A 20,361-nucleotide genomic window follows, 5' to 3' on the forward strand; every position below is an offset into this window, starting at 1 on the left:
TGTGGTGACCTTGTTCACATGTGATCACATGTGGAAAACATGTGATCACATGTGGTGAAAACTGTGTTCACATGTGGTGACGTTGTTCCCATGTGATCACATGTGGGAAAACATGTGATCACATGTGGAAAACATGTGATCACATGTGAAATTCATGTGTCTTTTCTGTAAGGGCGGGCTTTTAACCTTAAAACAGTAGGCAGAATTTTGATGTGACGTATATGTCACATTAAGAAAAATGGTAATGAGCTGCTCAAATAATTTAGCTGATTCAATTATTTTAGGGTTATATATGTTCTGCTGCTCATTTCAAAGCATATTTTAACAAATGTACAAAAAAAAAAGTCAAATTAATAACATTGTTTTATATTGGCACGGGCCCACAGCCATTACATATTTAAAACAGTAATATCCTATACTAAACCTAAACTAATCTGGACAAACTATATATAATTTGAAAGCTTACAATCTCTAGTTTACATTTTTGGTGACTGGTTTTCAAAATAAATTACAGAGGAGCCGTAATTTATCAATTTGCAACAAATATTTTCATACTCCTAAGGCGTGTTCAGACCTTTATTTTATAGTTATGAACATTAAAAATCATGAAAGAATGGTAGAAACCTCAGTTTGTTTTCATGTCAAGAGTTCAAAAGATAGCATCCATAAAATTATTTTAGAAAAAAAAGGTCTGAAAATGTTTTAAATATAAAGAAAAAAATAATAGATTCAGCATTTGTGATGTGGCAGCGAGTTATAATGCACATACGTGCTCTTTTTGTGTTTCTTAGAGGTTGAATTCATTTCAAAATCTGCCAAACTTCCAATACTACTTCTGAATAGGATGTCTACTTCATAAATTGTATGAAAATTGTAAAAATAATGGTTCAGATCACTCAAACAACATATGGAAATGGAGGCGCCCTTATATGGGCAGTAATGTCAACTAGTGAAAAAGTTTGGTACTGCGCCCAAACTAAATCTCACTGAAAGCTTTTTTTTTTAGATCTCAAACTAAAATTTGAAACACAACTTGTTCAGATTTTTGGCTTTGAATTTGTTGCATTTTTAGAGTCCACCAGGTTTTGAAAATATATATTTTATATAAAATATGAATAATAAAATGTTTAATATTGTAAATGTTCATGAACTCAAACTTCTATAACTTTTTTTATTTTTAACTTTCTTAATTTATTTCACTTCTACAAAAATCTGCCAAATGTCTTCTATAAAACAAGACCAATCTTACATCTATATTCCAAAGCATTCTTGAATTACAACCATTTAAGGACAAAGAAAACTAAATCTATTTATGAGAAATAAAAGCGCAATGTGACATAAATGTAACATAAAAAATGTATCATAAAAGCCCAATGTGACATATATGTAACATTACAAATCTTTGACAAGGAGGGGTTGTATTTCAAAAACAACTGCAGAAACATGTTTTAAGTGGTCCACTTGGTCTGTTTTATATCCCCCATAATTTTCCGGGTTCTTATGGGTTAAAAACGAATTTCACGCTTTTATGTTTGGGTCTATATGTAAGTGCAGATTGAAGATTTTTCTCTATGGCTCTGGGTTAGTGTAAGGTTAGTATAGTTAGCTGCAACTCAATCCAAGTAACTTAAGCAATTAACTAACAAAACACTTGTAACTTCTGTTACAGCTATTGAGACATCAATTAAGCGTGGCTGATATGTTTTATTAAACAATGACAGACAACAAAAATGTGTGCTTGTGTGAGTGTATGTGAACAAGAAAACCAAAAACCAGAGGCAGGTGATTCATGAAACAGACAGGACTGGTGATGGCCATAACAATCCTAGAGGTCCAGCATTGTTCTCACAAGCCGCTTCACTCAAGACAACAAATGAAAAGTTAGTATATCCCAAAAATTCAATTAAATAAAAGTTGCTATAAAGGTGGTAGCGATTCATTACCGAACTAATTAGATGCTACCAAATTCACAGCTGGCAAAGTCGCGCTAGCTAACTAAGCAGGCAATGCTAGAAAATTGGTTGAAACAACCAAGAGAAAATATAAATAATTACGATGTGCATATACAAATGAAGACCAGTATAAGCATCGCAAAGGGCCTCTGAAACAATATAGACAGTTGACAATTCAAAAGAGGTCGATATTTCAGCAACTTGCCTCTGGAACAACTCGACGCGCAGCAATGCAAGTGAATGGGGTTCAACGCCCAAATGACAGTGTTTGGAACTAATCCGATCTTCAAATCCCGGAAGTAGGCGGTTAAAAGCGCCGCCATTTTTTACAACGGAGGTCTATGGGAGTGTCGCAACTCTTTCTCTCTATGGCTCTGGTATACTGTCCAACTAAGGCAGGTTGTCATGGGAGTACTTTACATGTCTTGTGTCAACTAACAAGCCCCACGGAAGAGTGGGGTGAGCAGTTGCTCATTATCATTTAAAGAGACATGCACCGAAACGGGTCGCTGTGAACAGAGCAGTTTTTGAGGAGGTAAAAAGGGTGTTGTTTTACACAACCATTGAGCAATTTTAACCAAAGTATGTTACAAACTTTACATGAAGACCCGAAAGAATCATACCAACTTATGGAAAATGGGCATTCGATGACCCCTTTAACTAATGTCAAATAATGAAACCTTATTGTAAAGTGTTATTGTTATAATAATTAAGTATAGTACTGAGTGGAAGAACTAACTCTGATCATTTATTTGCGGCTGCAATAACATAATAATAAAAAACTATAATAAAAATAATGGACAACAAATTTCATAACTGATTGATTAGTCGGGTCTGTGTACTGTGCAAGGAGAATATCCACCAGTGACAACACTATAATTCACAATAATGAAAAACACATTTATATAAAATGCATCTGGAAAATTGACTGAACTGCAACTTGGATCATGCACTTCATATTAAGCTCTATAAACTAAAGTAAGCACATAGTTTAACACTGCTTCATGCTTTACAGATGTGTGTGTTGTTTTATGCCTCCGAGACGCGGGTTCCCAATTGCATAGATACAATTTACAGTTATATCCTAGCTGTAAATGTTAGAAATTTCACAAGTGTTTTCTTTTTTCATAAAGGCTGTTCCACCTTCTAACAAGCAATGATGCATCCAAATATACTTCCACACTATATAATAGGCAACAAAAACAGTAGTCCTATGTGAGCCAAGTAGAATGTCCGAATTCATATCAAACAGTAAGCAAAAACTCTCAGATGTCCTACTAATTCTTGCAAGATTCTGAAGTGTGCATCTGATGGAGACTTTACTCTCCCGTGAGAGCATTGGATAGATTTGTGAATGGCAGTATTTAGTGACGCACCTGATGGCGTAGTTCACATGACAGAGACAAAATACCCCAAACAATAGCTGCATTTCATTTCAAAGGCTGCGTCCTCCGGAGGTCGCATGTGTAGGCTGCGCACGTCATAAAGGATGTCTTATTTCAGAAGACTAACCATTATCAAATTGACCATTATTCCTATTGAAACATAAATTGTTGTAATTTCATAATGACTTAATGTAGTGGTCATGTTACTGAAATTAAGCAGTCTCAATAATGTAGGCCTATACAGCCTTCGAAATGAGACGCAGCTTATAGATACGTAGATGCCACATTCAACCCCTCCAGACACGCTGACGTGTCGGCCATCTTGGAATGGTTAACATGACGCTGCTTATCATTCACACTAACAAATCAATTAGTTTTCAGAGAAAATGTCACAGCACTGTGCAGCCAATGGCTGTAAAAACCACTGAGCTATAAATTACAGACGAAATGGGATAACCTTTTAGAAGTGAGAATGTGCTGGTTTGTGTTTTTATGTAGGCCTATAACTCAATATGCAATGCCCATGTACAGAATTATCACATTATTGATAAACTAAATGTTGTGAAAATAATCTGCTAATGTATATTGCAGAAATAGATAGATGCCTTAATTATAAACAAGCTGGTTTGAAGTGCAAACAGTTTTACAGTTTACTGCACTTTGATATATTATTCTCGTAATTTCCCTAGCAGCTAATAAAGAGGAAGTCTCGCACATTCACAGAAAACACCTTATTTCCGCGTTGAAAAAATAAGGTTGGATAGCATCCCATGGAAACAGAAACTCATGAGGCATCTATCTATTTATATATAGGCTATATATATATATATCCTACACACATTAATACAATATATAATGTACTGTTTTATCTGTCGCAAAGTAAGTTTTAAACCAAATGTAATACCTAGGCTACTATACAGTATGCGATTTCGAATGCAGAGTGAAGTCTGTGTTAAACTTCACATCAAACGAGCGCCATCGCACGCATGTGCATCAATCAGATGAAGTGCAAGACAAATGAAGCACGACAGGCCTTTATCACACTTCCACGTTCAAAAAAAAGGAAGCTTCTTACAATAAGATTTTATATAATTTCAAAATATAAATTTTGCTCAAATATTTGTTCTTGGACATTTAATTTTAGCATTTTTAATTTAGTGATTTAAACATCTACTTGAAAACTGTGGACAAGAAATGTTTCAATGATAAAATGTAGGCCTGTGTGAGTAACATTGTCCTAGATTAATAAATGCTTAAACCATCTCATTGAACCAACCATCTGATTGTTCATTGCTAGTTTATGTGTTACCTACTGTAAAGTCAAGTGCTAGCCTACCATACAATCCATAAATTTGTAATATCTAAGCTCAGTGGTCAGAAAAAAATGCAGCAATGCCCTCTGCAGATGCCAATCATCATAATTATTATTTTATACTGATATCATCGGATAATCCTCAAGAACATCTGTACACATGAGAGATTTGTTCTTTGTTCTGTACAACATTTTCACTTGGGACCTTTAAATTTGTTGCACTAGTCAGTGAACCAAAAGGCTAGTGTGCAGCATTGAACTAGACTGATGCTTAATTCTCACGGGAGAATCCGTCTACCATGACAGCTTATATACTGCAACTGACAAACTCACGTCTTGCCCTGCACATCGTTTGAGGTCTTGGCAACACTGTGATGGATCCTGTTTTTCACTGATCAAGCCCTGAGGAGCCAACCCACTGCTCCCTTTTGATTCATAAAGAATGTTTTTTCGTGAGAGCATATTGAAATTATACTAAATTATCAAGGAGAAATGTTTGCATCCTGAAGCATATTTAGACAAATAATAAATAAAATATACATGTAATTTGATTACATTTCTCGATTTTGTGATTAAATTTCTTATTATGAGATCTATAGTTCAGCCAAAAATGAAAATTCTGTAGTAATTGACTCACCCTTGTGTTGTTCCAAACCTGTATGACTTTCTTGGACATCATTCATTGAAAAAACAAAACAAAAAAACAGACAAAATATCTTCTTTTGCATTCTGCAGAAGAAAGAAATGCATTTTATGGATCAACTATCCCTTTATTGAAAGGATGATGTGCCACATAATGATAAATGCCATTATATATACATTATATATCCCTGCTAACCCCCAGCATGTACTATTTACTTGTTGTACACCACACTCGAAGCAGCCTGCTGAAAGAGAGAGAAACACTGCATATGAAGGTGGAGGGAAATGAGAGGAAGAACGAGAGGGAGATGTCTCTCGTGAGAAGCAGAAAAGGAGGGGAATGTAAAGAAAAGGGGAGGGACGCACACAACAGAGTAAGATCGCCCCTGGCCCCCTCCAAGCTCTTGCTGGCATCTCACGCTTCATTAGTTTTCAACCATTATGAACAATATTTGTCATCATCTTTGCCCCCTGGAGCTGTTAGTTTACAAGCCACCTGATAGAAATAAGTACAAGACTTCACATGGAATTACATGTGCCTCGCTTTTCTCCCTTTTTCCAAAGGCCATTTCTCTGTTTCCCCCCATTTTTTATGTTCTGTCTTCTGCATGAATATTTTGTTGAGGGGATTTAGAGCGTTTGCCCTGTGGTCTCCAGGGGTAACGTTTGCCTGAGCTGCACTGAGCGTTCTGCAGCGGGGGGATGTGGCGGCCCCGTAGCAGCTCAATTACAGTATAATCTCTCTAATTAAAAGTGTAACCAGCATGAAAATCATCTCAGTTAAGGGTCAGACAGACAAACACCAATCGCTTTTTTGCTGGTGCTACATCAGTATAATAAGCGTTACGTTGCGTTCATCAAATCTCACCACTGACATTTCTTGAGCTCTATTCATTAGTCTACATCAAAATTCCACCCACAAGAAGCTAACAGAGCGTATAGTGCCTTAAAACATAATTGATTTCATAAATAACTTTTCACTGTTAAAGGAGTTTCTCATGTAATGTGCTGTACTGTAAGATTGAGTGATCCAATGTGCGTGTGCTAACAGATGGAAACCAACTGTTCTCTGTATTTACTCCCTAAGCCTGAACGTATCAGATGATCAATAAGACAGAAAAGCCATTATTATCATATCACAGTTCATAAGATTATGCTCTTCAGGATAATATCTTCTGCCTCTACAAATTGATTGAGGAAATCTATTAGACTTGTCGCTTGGAGCTGCAATGAACTTATGAAAATGTATCTATTGGAATAGCAGCTTATCCTTTGGGGTTTGAGCACCATCTTCCAATGCGATGACACTTACTTGATTTACTCCGCACACTGGCTGTTGATCCGGGTTGTGAGGAACGAGGCATTTTAAGAGATGTCTTTACTATAGCTTCCATCTGCACGAAATCACACTTCACACTATTCTTAAGGATTAATGTTATTTTGCTACTGGACCAAATTGGATTCAAAACAGGGAATAAAATGCATAATTTCAAAATGATGAACTATAATTTGGTAGTCCAAGACATAGAGGCGAATTTCCTTAGCAGAGCTCTGAAAGAGGAGAGTGTAGGAACACAAAATTGGACGAAATATTAAAAAAGGGAAACCCATTGGTTTAGAATTGGAATTGTTCTATTAGCATGCTGAATAGTCCTCAGATTTCCAATCAAAATGTCATATAAGCAAATGCAACAGTCACAGTTCCAGAGAGAGAAGGAATAATGTAAAATTCATGACATATAGATCAGAAGACACATTAGGTTTTAATCTTCACTGTTCCACCACACAGCTATTGCTTTCATTCATGTTGTAGAGGATTCAAAAGCTGCTAACCTTAAACGTCTATTTCTGAGCCTCATCTCATGCGTTTACATGATTTTGTATGAAATATTTATTAATATTTTGAGCTAAAGTGGTCTAATTGCATGTTTGCTATACCCTAAAATGCTAAACACAATCCGAACCCACCCCGAGAAAGCACTTTAAACAGTGTGATTTTGAAAACATTGATCATTTTAAGATTAATTTGTTTACATGTCATAGCACAAAGCATCCATTTTGATATGAAAGTGACAGAATAAAATTGACAGTGAAACATGATTCCCCGTCAACAGGCGTACACCTGATGCAGCAACTTTTCTAACCAACAAAACTAAAAGACCTGTGCCAGCTTTCTGTAACAATAAGGCAGCTTGTGAAAAGATTTCATTTTCACAAGTTAGGTGACTCATCACCTGGAGGGCCCTGAGGGCCGCAGAGCAGATAAAGTCCCAACCGTTACAGATCGGCTTTAAAGGAGTGTATGAAACCCCATAGCAGGAGAACTGCTGGGTTCTGCAGGAGGCTCGGTTTTATCCACAGTATTCCTGCGGCCCATGACACTTGCACGCATTATGGTCGTAACTGCAGGCAACCTGTAAAGAATCAGTGATTACAAATAAGCGAAAAAAAAAAATCCATATTCCAGGATGACAATGTTGAGATTCATCAGGCTCAAATTGTGAAAGAATGGTTGGGAGCGAGTGTAACCCCTCCACCCGGGTCCTTCTCACCCCGCTCCATGCGGGTCTCCGGCATGAGAGTCAGGTACTCTAACAAGGAGGCTAAAGACTGCAGCCTCTAGCATCTGTCGCTAGAGCGCCTATTGAGATCAGAGGAGTGAGGTTTACTCGCACAGCAACTACTAGCTGGCCTCCGTTACACGAGCATGAAGAATCATTGTCACACACTAAAGTATGAACTATCATTCAGGGTAGAAGGCATTTAGAAGATTGTGTACAACAGATTTTTCAGAAAAGTCTTGATCATGTTGATAATTTAGAGGTGTGGTCAGCAAAAGTTTTGCGAAATGTACGTTGTCTATATAGTATGAAGCACAGCTCAAACAGAAGTCACTTTCAAAAAAAGCAGGTTTCTGTTGGTCCTGATCGTGTGGATTCCTGTTGAATTTCACCCGTGAACATTCACCGAACGGTAAATGTGATCACACCTTCTGTATCAAAAATCATGTATCAAATATGATAGGATTTATAGAGTTAAATATTTAAAAGCTAATCATTAAATGTATAATACCTATCATGTGTTAACGCGAACATCAAAAGATTGTGATAAGTTCTGTTGCATCGAAAGTGGAAAGGTAGCTCATATCTTCAAACGCAGTAGGCAGGTTTGCTCGTAATATTGTGCATCGACAAGCTTGTAGTGCGTATCCTCGTAATTCTGGTCTCCGCAATTCCCCACTCTTAGCTGCGCAGCAGGCTGTGGTTATGCTACCCGCAGAGACAGTAGGACATGCAGTTTACACTTTGAAAGGGAACAAAAACACACTGAGATGGTTTAAGATGTATATGTCAAGGGGTTCTCGGGTCATTGTTGTCATCAACGGCAATACATGGTTTCCTGGCATAAAGACACCTCAGGGAAGAGTAATAACTGCTCGAAGGCAAGGTTTAAGAGATAAATATGTAGTGTCTGTTTGTTGGGTCTTGTTTCTCCTTTAAATCTCCTTCATACAATGGATTATTGTGCCACAGACACAACATATAAAGCTGTTTTGTTAAATGGGAAAAATATGTTGGTTCCTTTACATTGATCCTCATTACATTTCACACGCAAGGCTGCAAAGAGAAACCGATCATCAACCCATCTACTATATAACCTTAATGGCAGCCACTTCCAACATATGTGGTTAAAGCGGCATTATAGCTCCAAAGTGCAATATTCACGGGAAAGAGTGCTCCATATGAGTGACCCATAACTTTGATGTGCAGAGGTTCCACTGAGTGAGTGGATGTGTTCAGCACTCATCACAGGCTGTGATTGATAGGTACGCCAGAGTAGTTCTGGCCAGAGGAGTGCGGCTCTCACTCAAAAGACTGCCATACCACAGCATCTCTGTTTACTCTTATGATTTACTAACGCTGCTGCCGCCACTAGCTCCCAGTGCACTGCTGAGACCTGATGCTCTCTTCAAACGGAAAGCTTTTAGAGAGCTCAGTTTAAAGATCAAAAGCTTGTGATCCCCAAATTGCCGTGTGGTTGCTTTATAAATATTACCAACCGGTGCCTCTTTGTCATGACATTTTACATGTCACCAAATGCAGAGTGGTTGTCAGCGTGACTCATATCTTGATGCTTAAAGTTGGCATGAAACGGAAGTTGAAATGGTATTTTCTTCCCTATTGTGGTATATCAAAGTGAAATGGCTTCTTGAACAAGTCAAAAAAGTAGGGCAGGACTTGATTTTGTCCATCGGCAAATGATTGGATTTTTGTGGTTTACTATTGCTGTGACCTCATTTGAGTGACAAGCTGCCCCGCCCTTACGGCAGTGAACATGAGATGCCGCTGCAAGAGGGAGAAGTTATTTTGATTAAAGATTATGAGGGCACATCATTTGAAAAAATATATATAATGTGCACTGATAAATCAGTTATAATAAACACTGAAAATTTCCATAAAAAAAGATTTTGATTTCATGGTGTCTCCAATATTTTTTTCCCAGACTTTATAGTGAAAATTTTATAACATATGTATAAAAAAAATCTGGAATAAAATCTGACAACAATATTATCATGAAAAGCTTCTTTTTCTCAAGCTTGAAAGCCTGGATTACCATTTACTTTCATCATATGAAAAAAGTGAGTGGCACATTCTTCATCACATCTTTTGTGTTCCACGGAAGTCATTCTGGTTTGGAACAACATGAAATAAATAAATGATGACACGAGTAATGATCCGTTGACACAGAACACGTTTTTGGATTCCACTGCGCTACTTTTCCATTGCTTTTTTATGTAAACATGCACTAAATGGACGTTTTCGACCATTGCGTTTGCATCTTTTACAGCGTTTTGCGCGTGACACAATGTTATACAAAAGTTAAAATAACGGAACACACATACATTTTCTGTCTGAATAGCCCTAAAGAGTGCTGTTGGTCAGATCTCAGCGCACCTGATTCGGACGTAGGTTGACGGATGGTAATCACTGATGTCCCTAAGTGCTGATTTATGTTTCACCTTCCCCCATTTGGTGATATTGTGATGCAATATTGAATTAATTGTTTGAGTGAATTATTAACTAATTCGAAAATACATTCACTTGTTTCTTTATTGAACACAATTTTTAATCTTTTGAAAGAATGGGTGCGTCTCAATCAGTTCCCTAGTTCAGTCAGGGCACTGATCAGGGAGTCGCCATTTTAAGGGCTTTCTCTATCGCAAAATCCTTTCAGTGCATTGAAACATTCACTCCCTAAAAAGTCCCTCAATGCACTGTGAAAACCAGGAAACATTGATGCTCAATATGTTCCCTTAACAGAAGTTCTGAAGCACAGAAAACATAAATCAAGTAAGCCAACTCACCACACATATTGACATGCTTTAGATGTTTTGAAAAAACAAACCGTTATTTAATTATATTTCATCCTAAACATACATCATTTGACAGGTACCGAACATAGCTAACATTTATAATTACAGCTAAAACATTGCATATGTAACTTTTAAGTAACATTCAAAGTATTTATCATAATGTACTTTACATTTTTTTTTAAAAGAGTTCTGCTGTTGTTCATAATTATAATACCAGTAGTACGTTGGACAACAAGGTCACCATCCGTGTCCCATTGTGTAGTGAGCCAGGGTCCTTACCTTACCAGTGCCCAAATTTGTGTACACGATATACTGATTCACGACCTAGCTAGGCGGCTGATTGAGACGCACCCAATAACTCACAACTACTTGTTTTGTTCCTGAATTAATCCATGTGTGTTTGAACAAAACAAGTGAATGATTCAACGAGCACTTGAACTAAGTGTTGTTTAATTCTGATTATTACCATACGAACTCTTTCTTTTTGTGTTATTTTTTCATCATAGCTTGCCATGTCTGAACCATGTCTTTCTTGTTAGAAAGGTGTGTGCAGATGTGTGTAACAGAAAACTGCTGTCAGATTGGATGGGCGACAGTCTGAGTCTCTGGGGTCAACCACTGGTTTTGAGAGAGGGACAGAGCAAAGCATTGTTGTAGCATACGAACACAGGTGAGAGCTGGAGAGATCTTGATGAAATATTAAAGGCCTGTGAGCTGATGCAGGGCCAGGATGAGGGCACTCAGGGGGCACTGTCTCCTTAATTACTGTGTGCGGTGGTTTCACTATTTCATTTGGGAAGAATCCCAGATTGAGGTTATGTTCAAATTGCCCTTCTTCTGCCACAGAGCGAACTGGACTACAGTGCCCGGAGGAAACGGCTCCTGATTTAATTAATGCTTGGGTGTGTTATGCCCTATGTTAGTGGGGGGTTAGACGAGCCATTAGGTAATAATAATGGCCCCGATCTCAATTAAACCGCATACTTAAGAAACAATGAATACCAATCGATGACATAAAGTTGCAATCAGAAGTATTTACAGTGTAACCAGCTCTTCAACAGTAACGTTAATAATTATTTGCACAGATGCATTTAAATACACAGTCCAACTATAAAGCGTCTCTCAGTGTGCTGAGTTTCAGAAAGATTGGCATAGTTAAAGACCCAACCATGGTTATTAGTGTTATTAACGTAATCCCTCTCTCCTCATGGTCTCCTGGAGCATTGATCCTCCAAAATGGAGTATGGATCCCACTTTATCCACTGTCTTACAACAGCTCTACCTCACCTTGTGTGTTCTGCCTGTCCCTTCAGACTCTAGACATTCAAAGCTGTAATGTGATAATGTGGGTGTCGCTGCAAAACATGACTATGTGGTTTATTGTCTACATGACCAGTATTTAAACGCATAAATGTTATGAATATGTGGTTTTCTAGTATCAAAATGATATTCTGGAAGCACAGTAAAACTGTTTTTTTCTAATTCACAAGAGAAAGTGTTAAAAGTCCACTGATCTTCAGTACGCCAACAAAGCCTCATCACTCCGGTCCCCCTGGACACCAGATAGTGCGGCAGAAAATCCGTCAGCTCTAAAAGAGCTTGTTGCTGAAATTTATTAGCATTTAGATTGTATCTAGTTTGATTCAAAGGAGGAGAGGCTACAGATGGTTTGAAAGCAGCAGATTTAGAAGTAGATTTTGAAAACTGTCCGTAAATGGGTGCATTTACACACTACTCATTTCGTTTTTTTTTTGTGTGTTAGGCCCAGTGTTTTTAATAAGAAACCCGGTCTGTTATCTGAAGTCCTCTGAGGCCTGCCATTATTCACTAATCTTTTTTTAGTTCATAGTATTTATCAGTGCATTTGTCAACTACATGAGAGATCCCTCTTTTGGGAGAAACCTAAGCCATGAGGTTTGATCTCAGATACTAATTAATTCATATGATACATTTATTAATATAAATTTAACATCCACTAAAACCACATGGCCATAAACCGAATTAAATTCATTCATCTTCTCCTTCTGAGCCCATGTGCATTCTTCATTGCAATGGATAATGCTAAAACATGTTCCTATCAGTATGCTCTTTCCAAGGGCTTGACATTAAGAAGAATAAATAGCACTGGTTTCACAACACCACCTAATTCATCAAAGTCGCTGCCACGGGTACATGCCCAGTGTGAATGATCAAACACTAGCTGGGCTTTTGGCTCATGCTGAAGGCACCGGTGCATTAGAAGGCACGAGAACTGTCTGCTAATGAAGAAAACTATCAATCCCTTTCATGAGATGCGTTAGAAGGCTACGGATCTAGGGTTCCAATACAATAATCTGAAAACAAATCAATTTTCTGGCAAAATGTAGTGAGCTACATAGCATCAAGGCATGATTTGTTCATTTGAATGCATGAGCTGTTGCTGTAACTCTGTATTTAACCCACAGTCAGTGTTCGGCTCTACACATTTGCAAAGTATTAAGTTAGCGCCTAGGAAACCACAGTAAGATTCAGAATGCATCATACTGCTCAAGGCCTGACTCATCTTAGATATTTTAGTGTAAATGACAATTATTTTGAAACATGAAGTTGGCACCAATGAGCAAGCTCTTTTCAGTCCTTACATGATTTGCTGCTGATAATAGTGAAGTACCTGCTACCGATAATACATTTTTGCTCAAGCATAGAAGTTGTAGGATCTTTATTGATCTGCTGCCCTCTGCTGGCGACATTTTATGAATAATTCTAGCATTTGAATTGCAAGTCAAATCTTTCATTCCCTTCTGTTGTAAGGTCTGTTACTGACTATTAAACAATGCTTTATTACCAGAATCCACGTAAATATTTTTGAACCATTTATTTGTACTATAAACAAGTGTGTGTACATTAATGAATTGCCACGTTCAACTTGACGCTATTGAAATTGTTAAACAAATTTGACCATATCTAATTGCTTCCCAGTTCAAATCACACTGTGTTCATGCCTTTTACCATCTTTGCACTTCAGTTTTTCAGAAACTGCTTCATGCCAGTCATTAAAAAAAATTACAATATAAAAAAAACACTACCATATAAACCTACATGATCAGTCATATGGTCTAATGTGGGTACTGAATTTGTTTTTAAGCATTCAACTTAATATTCTCCTTACAGACTCTATCCTATGAAGAATTGCTTGCTGAGTTTAGTCCGGAAGCATGCTGGGCACAAAGGAATGACTCTGCAAATAACACCACACACACACACACACACACACACACTAAAGCAGCCTTTGCAAATGTTTTAAAAGTATCATATGAATTGCTATTATTTTCCTCCATTTCAGTTATCCCACAGTGATGATTACACTCCATATGCATGTGGTGCCATGGAAAATCCATTTGCATTGTGGCTTTTAATACATTTCGCGTTAGTAGTCTCTTAAAACTGCATTAAAATATTTCCCCATTAAGATGAGAAATATGATGTTTTGTGGTTGTTTGGGTTGTTAAATGTTCCATTTATGATTTTATCATGAGCAACCGATATAATTTCAGAAAAGTAAGACAGATTTGCTATTGGTGTTTGGTATATAGTTTATAGGGATGCAAAGAAACAACAGGGAAAAAATATTCGCATACAGACAGTACCCCAAAAAATACATTTGATGTCAATTGATGTGACATGTCAATAAAGTGATTTATACAGTCACACTGTGAACACCTTTTTTCTAATAGACCTACACATGAACTGGCTCTTATAAATGCAAAAAATAAGGTATCTTGGTGGAAAAATGACTGAAAATGGCATTCAGTTCACTCAAAATAGCATAATTACAATAGCATTATGGCAAGCCATTTTAACTTTTATTTATTTCCAGGATATTAATTATCGATATCAATAATTTAATTTCAACTAGTAAAAACTATAATTATTGATATCTGTAATTGTATTTTCACTAGTGAAATGTCACCATAGGCATTCATTCAAAATCAATTATTGATAGCAATAATTTATTTATTACTAGTAGAAATATAATTTTTGATATCATATAACTACATTGTTACTACTAAAAATGCGAATTCCTGATATCAATAATTCAATTGTCACTAGTTGAAATGTCTATTCTTGATATCAACAATTGAATTGCAACATCTGAAAATGTATTTCTGATATCAATATTATTTTAGATATCTAAAATGGCTTTCTACTAGTAACAGAAAGTATCAGAAATTAACATTGTCACTAGTGAAAATTTTATTTTTGATATCAAAAATGAACATTGTTACTTGCAATTCAATTGTTGATATCAAGAATAGACATTTCAACTAGTGACAATTGAATTCTTTATATCAAAAATAAAGGTTTTTACTAGTAAGAATTGTATTTCTGATATGTGAAATTGGAATTTCAACTAGTAAGAAATCAATTCTTGATATCAACAATTGATTTTGAATGGCAGCCTATGGTGACATTTCACTAGTGAAAATACAACTACAGACATCAATGATTATAGTTTTTACTAGTTGAAATTCAATTGTTGATATCAAGAATTAGCATTTTAACTAGTGAAAATGTAATTGTGGATATCAAGAATTAGCATTGTTACTAGTGGAAATGTAATTTCTGATATCAAAAATTGCCATTGTTATAGTATAAATCTAATTCCTGATATCAATAACTATCATTTTAACATATCAACAATTCATATCCTGGAAATTAATAAAAGTTAAAATGGCTTGCCATATAGCATGTGTCTCACAACATAACTGAAAAAAAAAATACTGTTCACCGCCCATCTGGTGGGAAATACCATAATCTTGTCTTCAAGTCAAACTAAATGTGTTTATGATCCAAGATTTGCATATGTTGCTCATCTTAAGTGTTGAGCAATCACTTTTTGTTCTTTAGCAGATATAGACAGTCTAAACTCAGTTTTGTCTGTATGATTTAACTATATAAACATTGCTTAAATATCAGGATAAATAAATCAGTGCACAAAACAATTGGTCATATGATGAACTGTTTGCAAAAAATACAACATTTGGAGGAAATATACTGACATACTTCCCCAAAAGTGATCTTTTGGTGCAATATGAAAAAGGCAAAAACATTTACAAAAAAGAATGACTGACTGTATGTCTTTTATAACCTAGCTTCTCCATCACAGGCCAACATGTATCCTCAATGAGTTTAATCTCATCTATGGCCATATTCGTCTTCCACATGTTAATTTTGGCAGGGGATATATCTCCTTCATATATCAGATTATACAAATTTGTGGACGTGGCAAATGTCAGCTGGTTTAATGCAGCTGGTGCAACAGGTATTCCAATAAAGTTATGTATCGTTCTCGCCGTCTTTTCAGGAAAATATACAACGTCCTCGAATTTGATTATAAGGTAAGTGTGCGTGGGGAGGCTTGCGCTCACCTTGAGCCCTGCTGAATTGTGAGCCAGCCATAGCTGAGCTAGCAGCTGTACAGGGTTGGGATCTGGCTGGGAGAGGATCTTCTTTAAAGGAAGAAACTGCGAGTCCACTGTAGAACAGCCCTGATCCACACCATCAATGTTCTGCTTAAAAATGTTGGCGATGTGCCTTTTAATATTCTTACGTAAGTACAGGCTTGGCTTACTGCTGTAGAGCATTAGATAAATCCATGCACGTGGGTCTCTGACCACATGAACTGAGCGAAGTGAGCGACCTATGACCTCTTGAAGATACGGCAGCTTCAAGAACCAGCCACCACTGCCCATGCTCAGCACCGGCCGGGCATTTGGGTACTTTACCAGGTGCTGCCTGAGCTCTTGTATGTATCCGATGTCCAAACGCTTTTTGCTTCCTGTCCTGGTTTGCTCTGACAGCAGCATTCTTCTCTTTCTTTGTCCTTTCTCTTTGCCATTACTCCCTGTTTCGTCATTGCTCTGGTGCAACTGAATGTTCTGCAGGTGCATTTTCACATTGTGGACTATGGAGTGGAACCATCCCTGAATAACTCGAAATCGTCCATTTTGAGCATCTGCTCCAGACCACTCGCAAGCGTCCACCAGAGAGACGAAAGGAGACACGGGGAACCGCAGGTAGGTGGAAGGGATCCGGAGGTATACAAAGTCAGAGCTGTTATCAAAAAGGAGCTGAAGGATGTCTGCGCCAGAGCCCGGCATAGATGTGATGGTGATGACGGGTAGGAGGTCAGGGACGCTAGAGTCTGTTCCATCATATATGCTGCTGTCTTTTGATTTGGCTTTGCACGAGAGCTGTTCGCAGACGTAAAAAACAGACAAAAGTTCAGTCACCCACAAAAACAGCACACATATCAGAGTGCAATGAATTAGCATTTTGAACGACACATATTTTCTCTTTTTTATTATGAAAGCTAAAGCAAAACATAAAGTCAGTATCGCAGAGATGTTTACTGCCAATCCAAAGTCAAACGCAAAATCTTTTGTGACTTGACTTGGCAAAGTTCGAATTCCCTGGCCAAACTGAACTATTCTTTGATTGTCTTCTGTTTTAGCAAAGCCTGCAAAGCCCAAGTAACTGTGTCTAGCCTCAATGTCTTTGTAGTTTGTTACAACTGACACAACAGTCTCAGTGTCATTAAGAGTTACTGAAATCTTTACTCCGTTTTTACTCTTGTCTATGAATCTACAGTCTGAGACCTTGACGTATGGGCCATACATCAAGTAAGCAACTCTGGCGACAGGGTTCTCCATGGGAAAGGTCACGTTTAAGAACTGCGTCCATCTCTTTTTAAATTCCGCAGCCTGTTCTGCCTCTTGTATCCTGGCAACGGGGCTCGATCCTTGCATGTCCAGCCAAAACATTTTGTAATGTGCATCCCACACATCCATCAGAGCCCCATTGTATTTTCCAAACGATCTGTGAGGAACGTATCTGAAATCAATGTCTAGGTTGTGAAAAAACGCACTGAGGGAACTGAGAGGGGAGTGCTCGTGTTTCTCAATGTGGTCCAGCACGAATAATGTTTGAGAGTTAAGAAGCACAAGTGCCCGATACACACTCTTTAGCTTCATGGCGGATGAATAGGCTGAAACTGACTCTCCACTCACAAACAACATGTCCTCATGCGACGAAGCTGCGATGACCTCCCCGGCGGTTTCCCCAACTTCCTTTTCTCCCCATCGTAGCCACTTTGAACATTCCCCCAACTGTCCTTCCCAAGGCTGATTACACTGGCTGGTGGGTGAGGGGGAAAATACCAGCACATTGTTAAGATAGCTGTATTTAGGACCATACAAGGCTTCAGAGACAAACATCTGTCCATTTGGTGCAAAAGTGAAGGAGTTTTGATCAGGGTGCTCATGCCCTGGGTTGAAGTTCGTCCAGCCTTCTACCCAAGAATAAGGTTGGGCATGGACAATATCGTACACCGCTCGCCCTCCTAATTTTCCAGATTTAAATGACACAAAGGTATTACCCTGAGCTTGAGGTAACCCTGCCCCATACGTCACTACACCCCAGTTGGAGAAAACGTGCATGGTTGCTTTGTTAAAGTCAGGCGGAGGTGATGAATTTAACTCAGAGTCATACCATATGTACTCTGTATGCAAAGTAGCCCAGCGTTGGGCTGCTGATTGCATCATCGGCCCATCTTTAGGACGATGTTTCCTAATCTGCTCTGCCAGCCAGTTTCCCGAGCCATTTCGGAGCACGTATGCATCCAGAAATACAAGCTGGCTTTCAGGCCCATAGAACCAGTTGTAATTGGAGTCTGCAATGCCAACCGTTCGTTGAAATCCAGGAAGCAGAGTAGCGAAGTAAAACATGAAGTGAGCTCTGAGCCAGTTGTTCTGTGTGTTGTCTATCTGAAAATGACGCAACGCTAAGTAAACATACTGAGTGATGGATTTTGCTGTGTAGCTACCATATGCAACACCCTCATCGAGAGAGCCATCAACAATGTGGCTGAGAAGGAACATGGTCTTTTCCATGTAGTTCACTGATATTTGCTTCCATATCATGGTCTCTGGGTCATTATGTTCCCCTGCCACAAGAGCGCCAATGAGAATGGCTAGTATATTAGTTGTCTGGTGGTTCTGTAGAAACTGTTTTCCCCATCCTCTGTGCTTGGAGAGCTCAAAAAGCTCCTCGGTAACGGATCGTATTTTCTTGAGATATCGCGATCTTCTCCGGGTGTCAAGAAAGGTGTAAATGAAATCATACGCTGTGGCAAAACCAGTGAGGGAGTGGGCAATCGGAACCTCATCATTTGGTGCACTGGACACCATCCAATCTGGATACTCCACCATTCTGTCCATGTACTCAATCAAAAACTGAGAGGCGGCGGCATCCTCAGGTTGAAGCAGACAGTACAGCGCAAGAGGTGGCAAATTGTTGCCATAAATCTCATTCCATTTCTTGCCGAAATCCTCGTGGTTCACCGGAGGCTGGTAAGCAGCTCCATTGGATAACATAACAGAAACAGCATTTTGAATCACTTTGAATATGTGTCTATGCGTGGTGGTGGCCCTCTGTTTCATGAAACGCACCTCTGTCTGATCAAAGTAAAGCTTGGGGTGAAGGTGTGCTGACAAGGTGGTATTGTCTGTTTGGTGTTCATTCAAAGACACATATCTGTCTGAGGCATACGAAATACCACAGAAAGCAAGTCCCACAGCCAAAACACAGAGCAGAACCGCAGACCTCTGCATGTTCTCCATGACCATGATACAAGAAACAGATGTGGTGCTTTTCTTTTTGAAAGCTCCTCCTCCAAAGTGCCCAAAATTTGTACTCCAACTTAATTCACATGTAGAGCTGCAGATATTCCCTTTCAGTCAAAAACCAAAGTGTCTAGTATTTATGTAGCGAGTAGGAAACGTTCAGATTTCGTAGTGAAAACATGCTTTTAACTGTCCGTCTAAGCTTCATAAACCCACGCAAAAAAAAAAAAAAAAAAAAATCTTCCGCATTTATTTGTAAGCTGTTGTATTATTCAACTGGATAATGTCAATATCATCTCTCGATATTTACAACTACATCCGTGCTAAGTGCCATAACGGAAAATATCTATAAATATGCAGAGATGTGTCAAATAAACTTCCGTTTTCAGAATCCGTCAAGTTTGATCCGCTGTTTCCAGAGAAAGTTGCAGCGTTCGTTCTGCGGTAACTGTTCACACCATGCAAAGTCACTGTTAACGCCTTTTACTCATCCTGTGACACGAGAAGCGAGATAATCCATTAATCCACTTTGAGGTGAAGGAAATTTACCGCTTGCTGGGACGTTGGACGTGGTGATGTTTTCTCATTTGATTTGAAGCAGACATATTTGAAGAATCCATATGCTTTCAAGCCATTTTCAGTGTCACTTTTTAGGTTTGAGAGTTAAGTTTCCTCCATTAAATTATTCCAGGACAGAACTGTCTCAGTGTTATAAGGCCAGTCGCTTTTTCCATCTTCCAAACTATTTAGTAGGCTACAACTATCACTTTCGGCATTAACATTTTTTAATATGGTCGATAGATGGCGTCGTAATATCACATTGTGTGGTTTTATTAAACTATATTTCCGGTAATCATGTCGTTTGATTTATAACTGATAAATCAAATGGTATACTAATATAAAGTATAGTTTTAGTTATGAATTATTTCATGTAATTTAGCCACAAGTCAGAATATAGTTTGACTTTTAAAGCAGACCCAGGTCATAGCCTAATGGGTTGAGAACTCTTTCATACTTTGCCTTTTAACAAAAA

General features: G+C 38.1%; 1 protein-coding gene across 1 annotated transcript; it reads right to left on the reverse strand.

Moving 5' to 3' along the window:
• Positions 1-14,227: 14,227 nt before the first annotated feature.
• Positions 14,228-20,171, reverse strand: dsela (dermatan sulfate epimerase like a). The gene has a single exon (XM_079614069.1). It carries the CDS (start codon positions 19,329-19,331, stop codon positions 15,756-15,758), a length of 3,576 nt encoding a protein of 1,191 aa, XP_079470195.1. The 5' UTR covers positions 19,332-20,171; the 3' UTR covers positions 14,228-15,755.
• Positions 20,172-20,361: the final 190 nt, after the last annotated feature.

Source organism: Phoxinus phoxinus, assembly GCF_949152265.1.
Source record: "Phoxinus phoxinus genome assembly, chromosome: 5".
Classification (NCBI taxonomy): Eukaryota; Metazoa; Chordata; class Actinopteri; order Cypriniformes; family Leuciscidae; genus Phoxinus; species Phoxinus phoxinus.

Excerpts from the sequence above, each read along its gene's own strand:
- dsela (XM_079614069.1), bottom strand. The coding sequence starts at position 19,331 with ATGGTCATGGAGAACATGCAGAGGTCTGCGGTTCTGCTCTGTGTTTTG.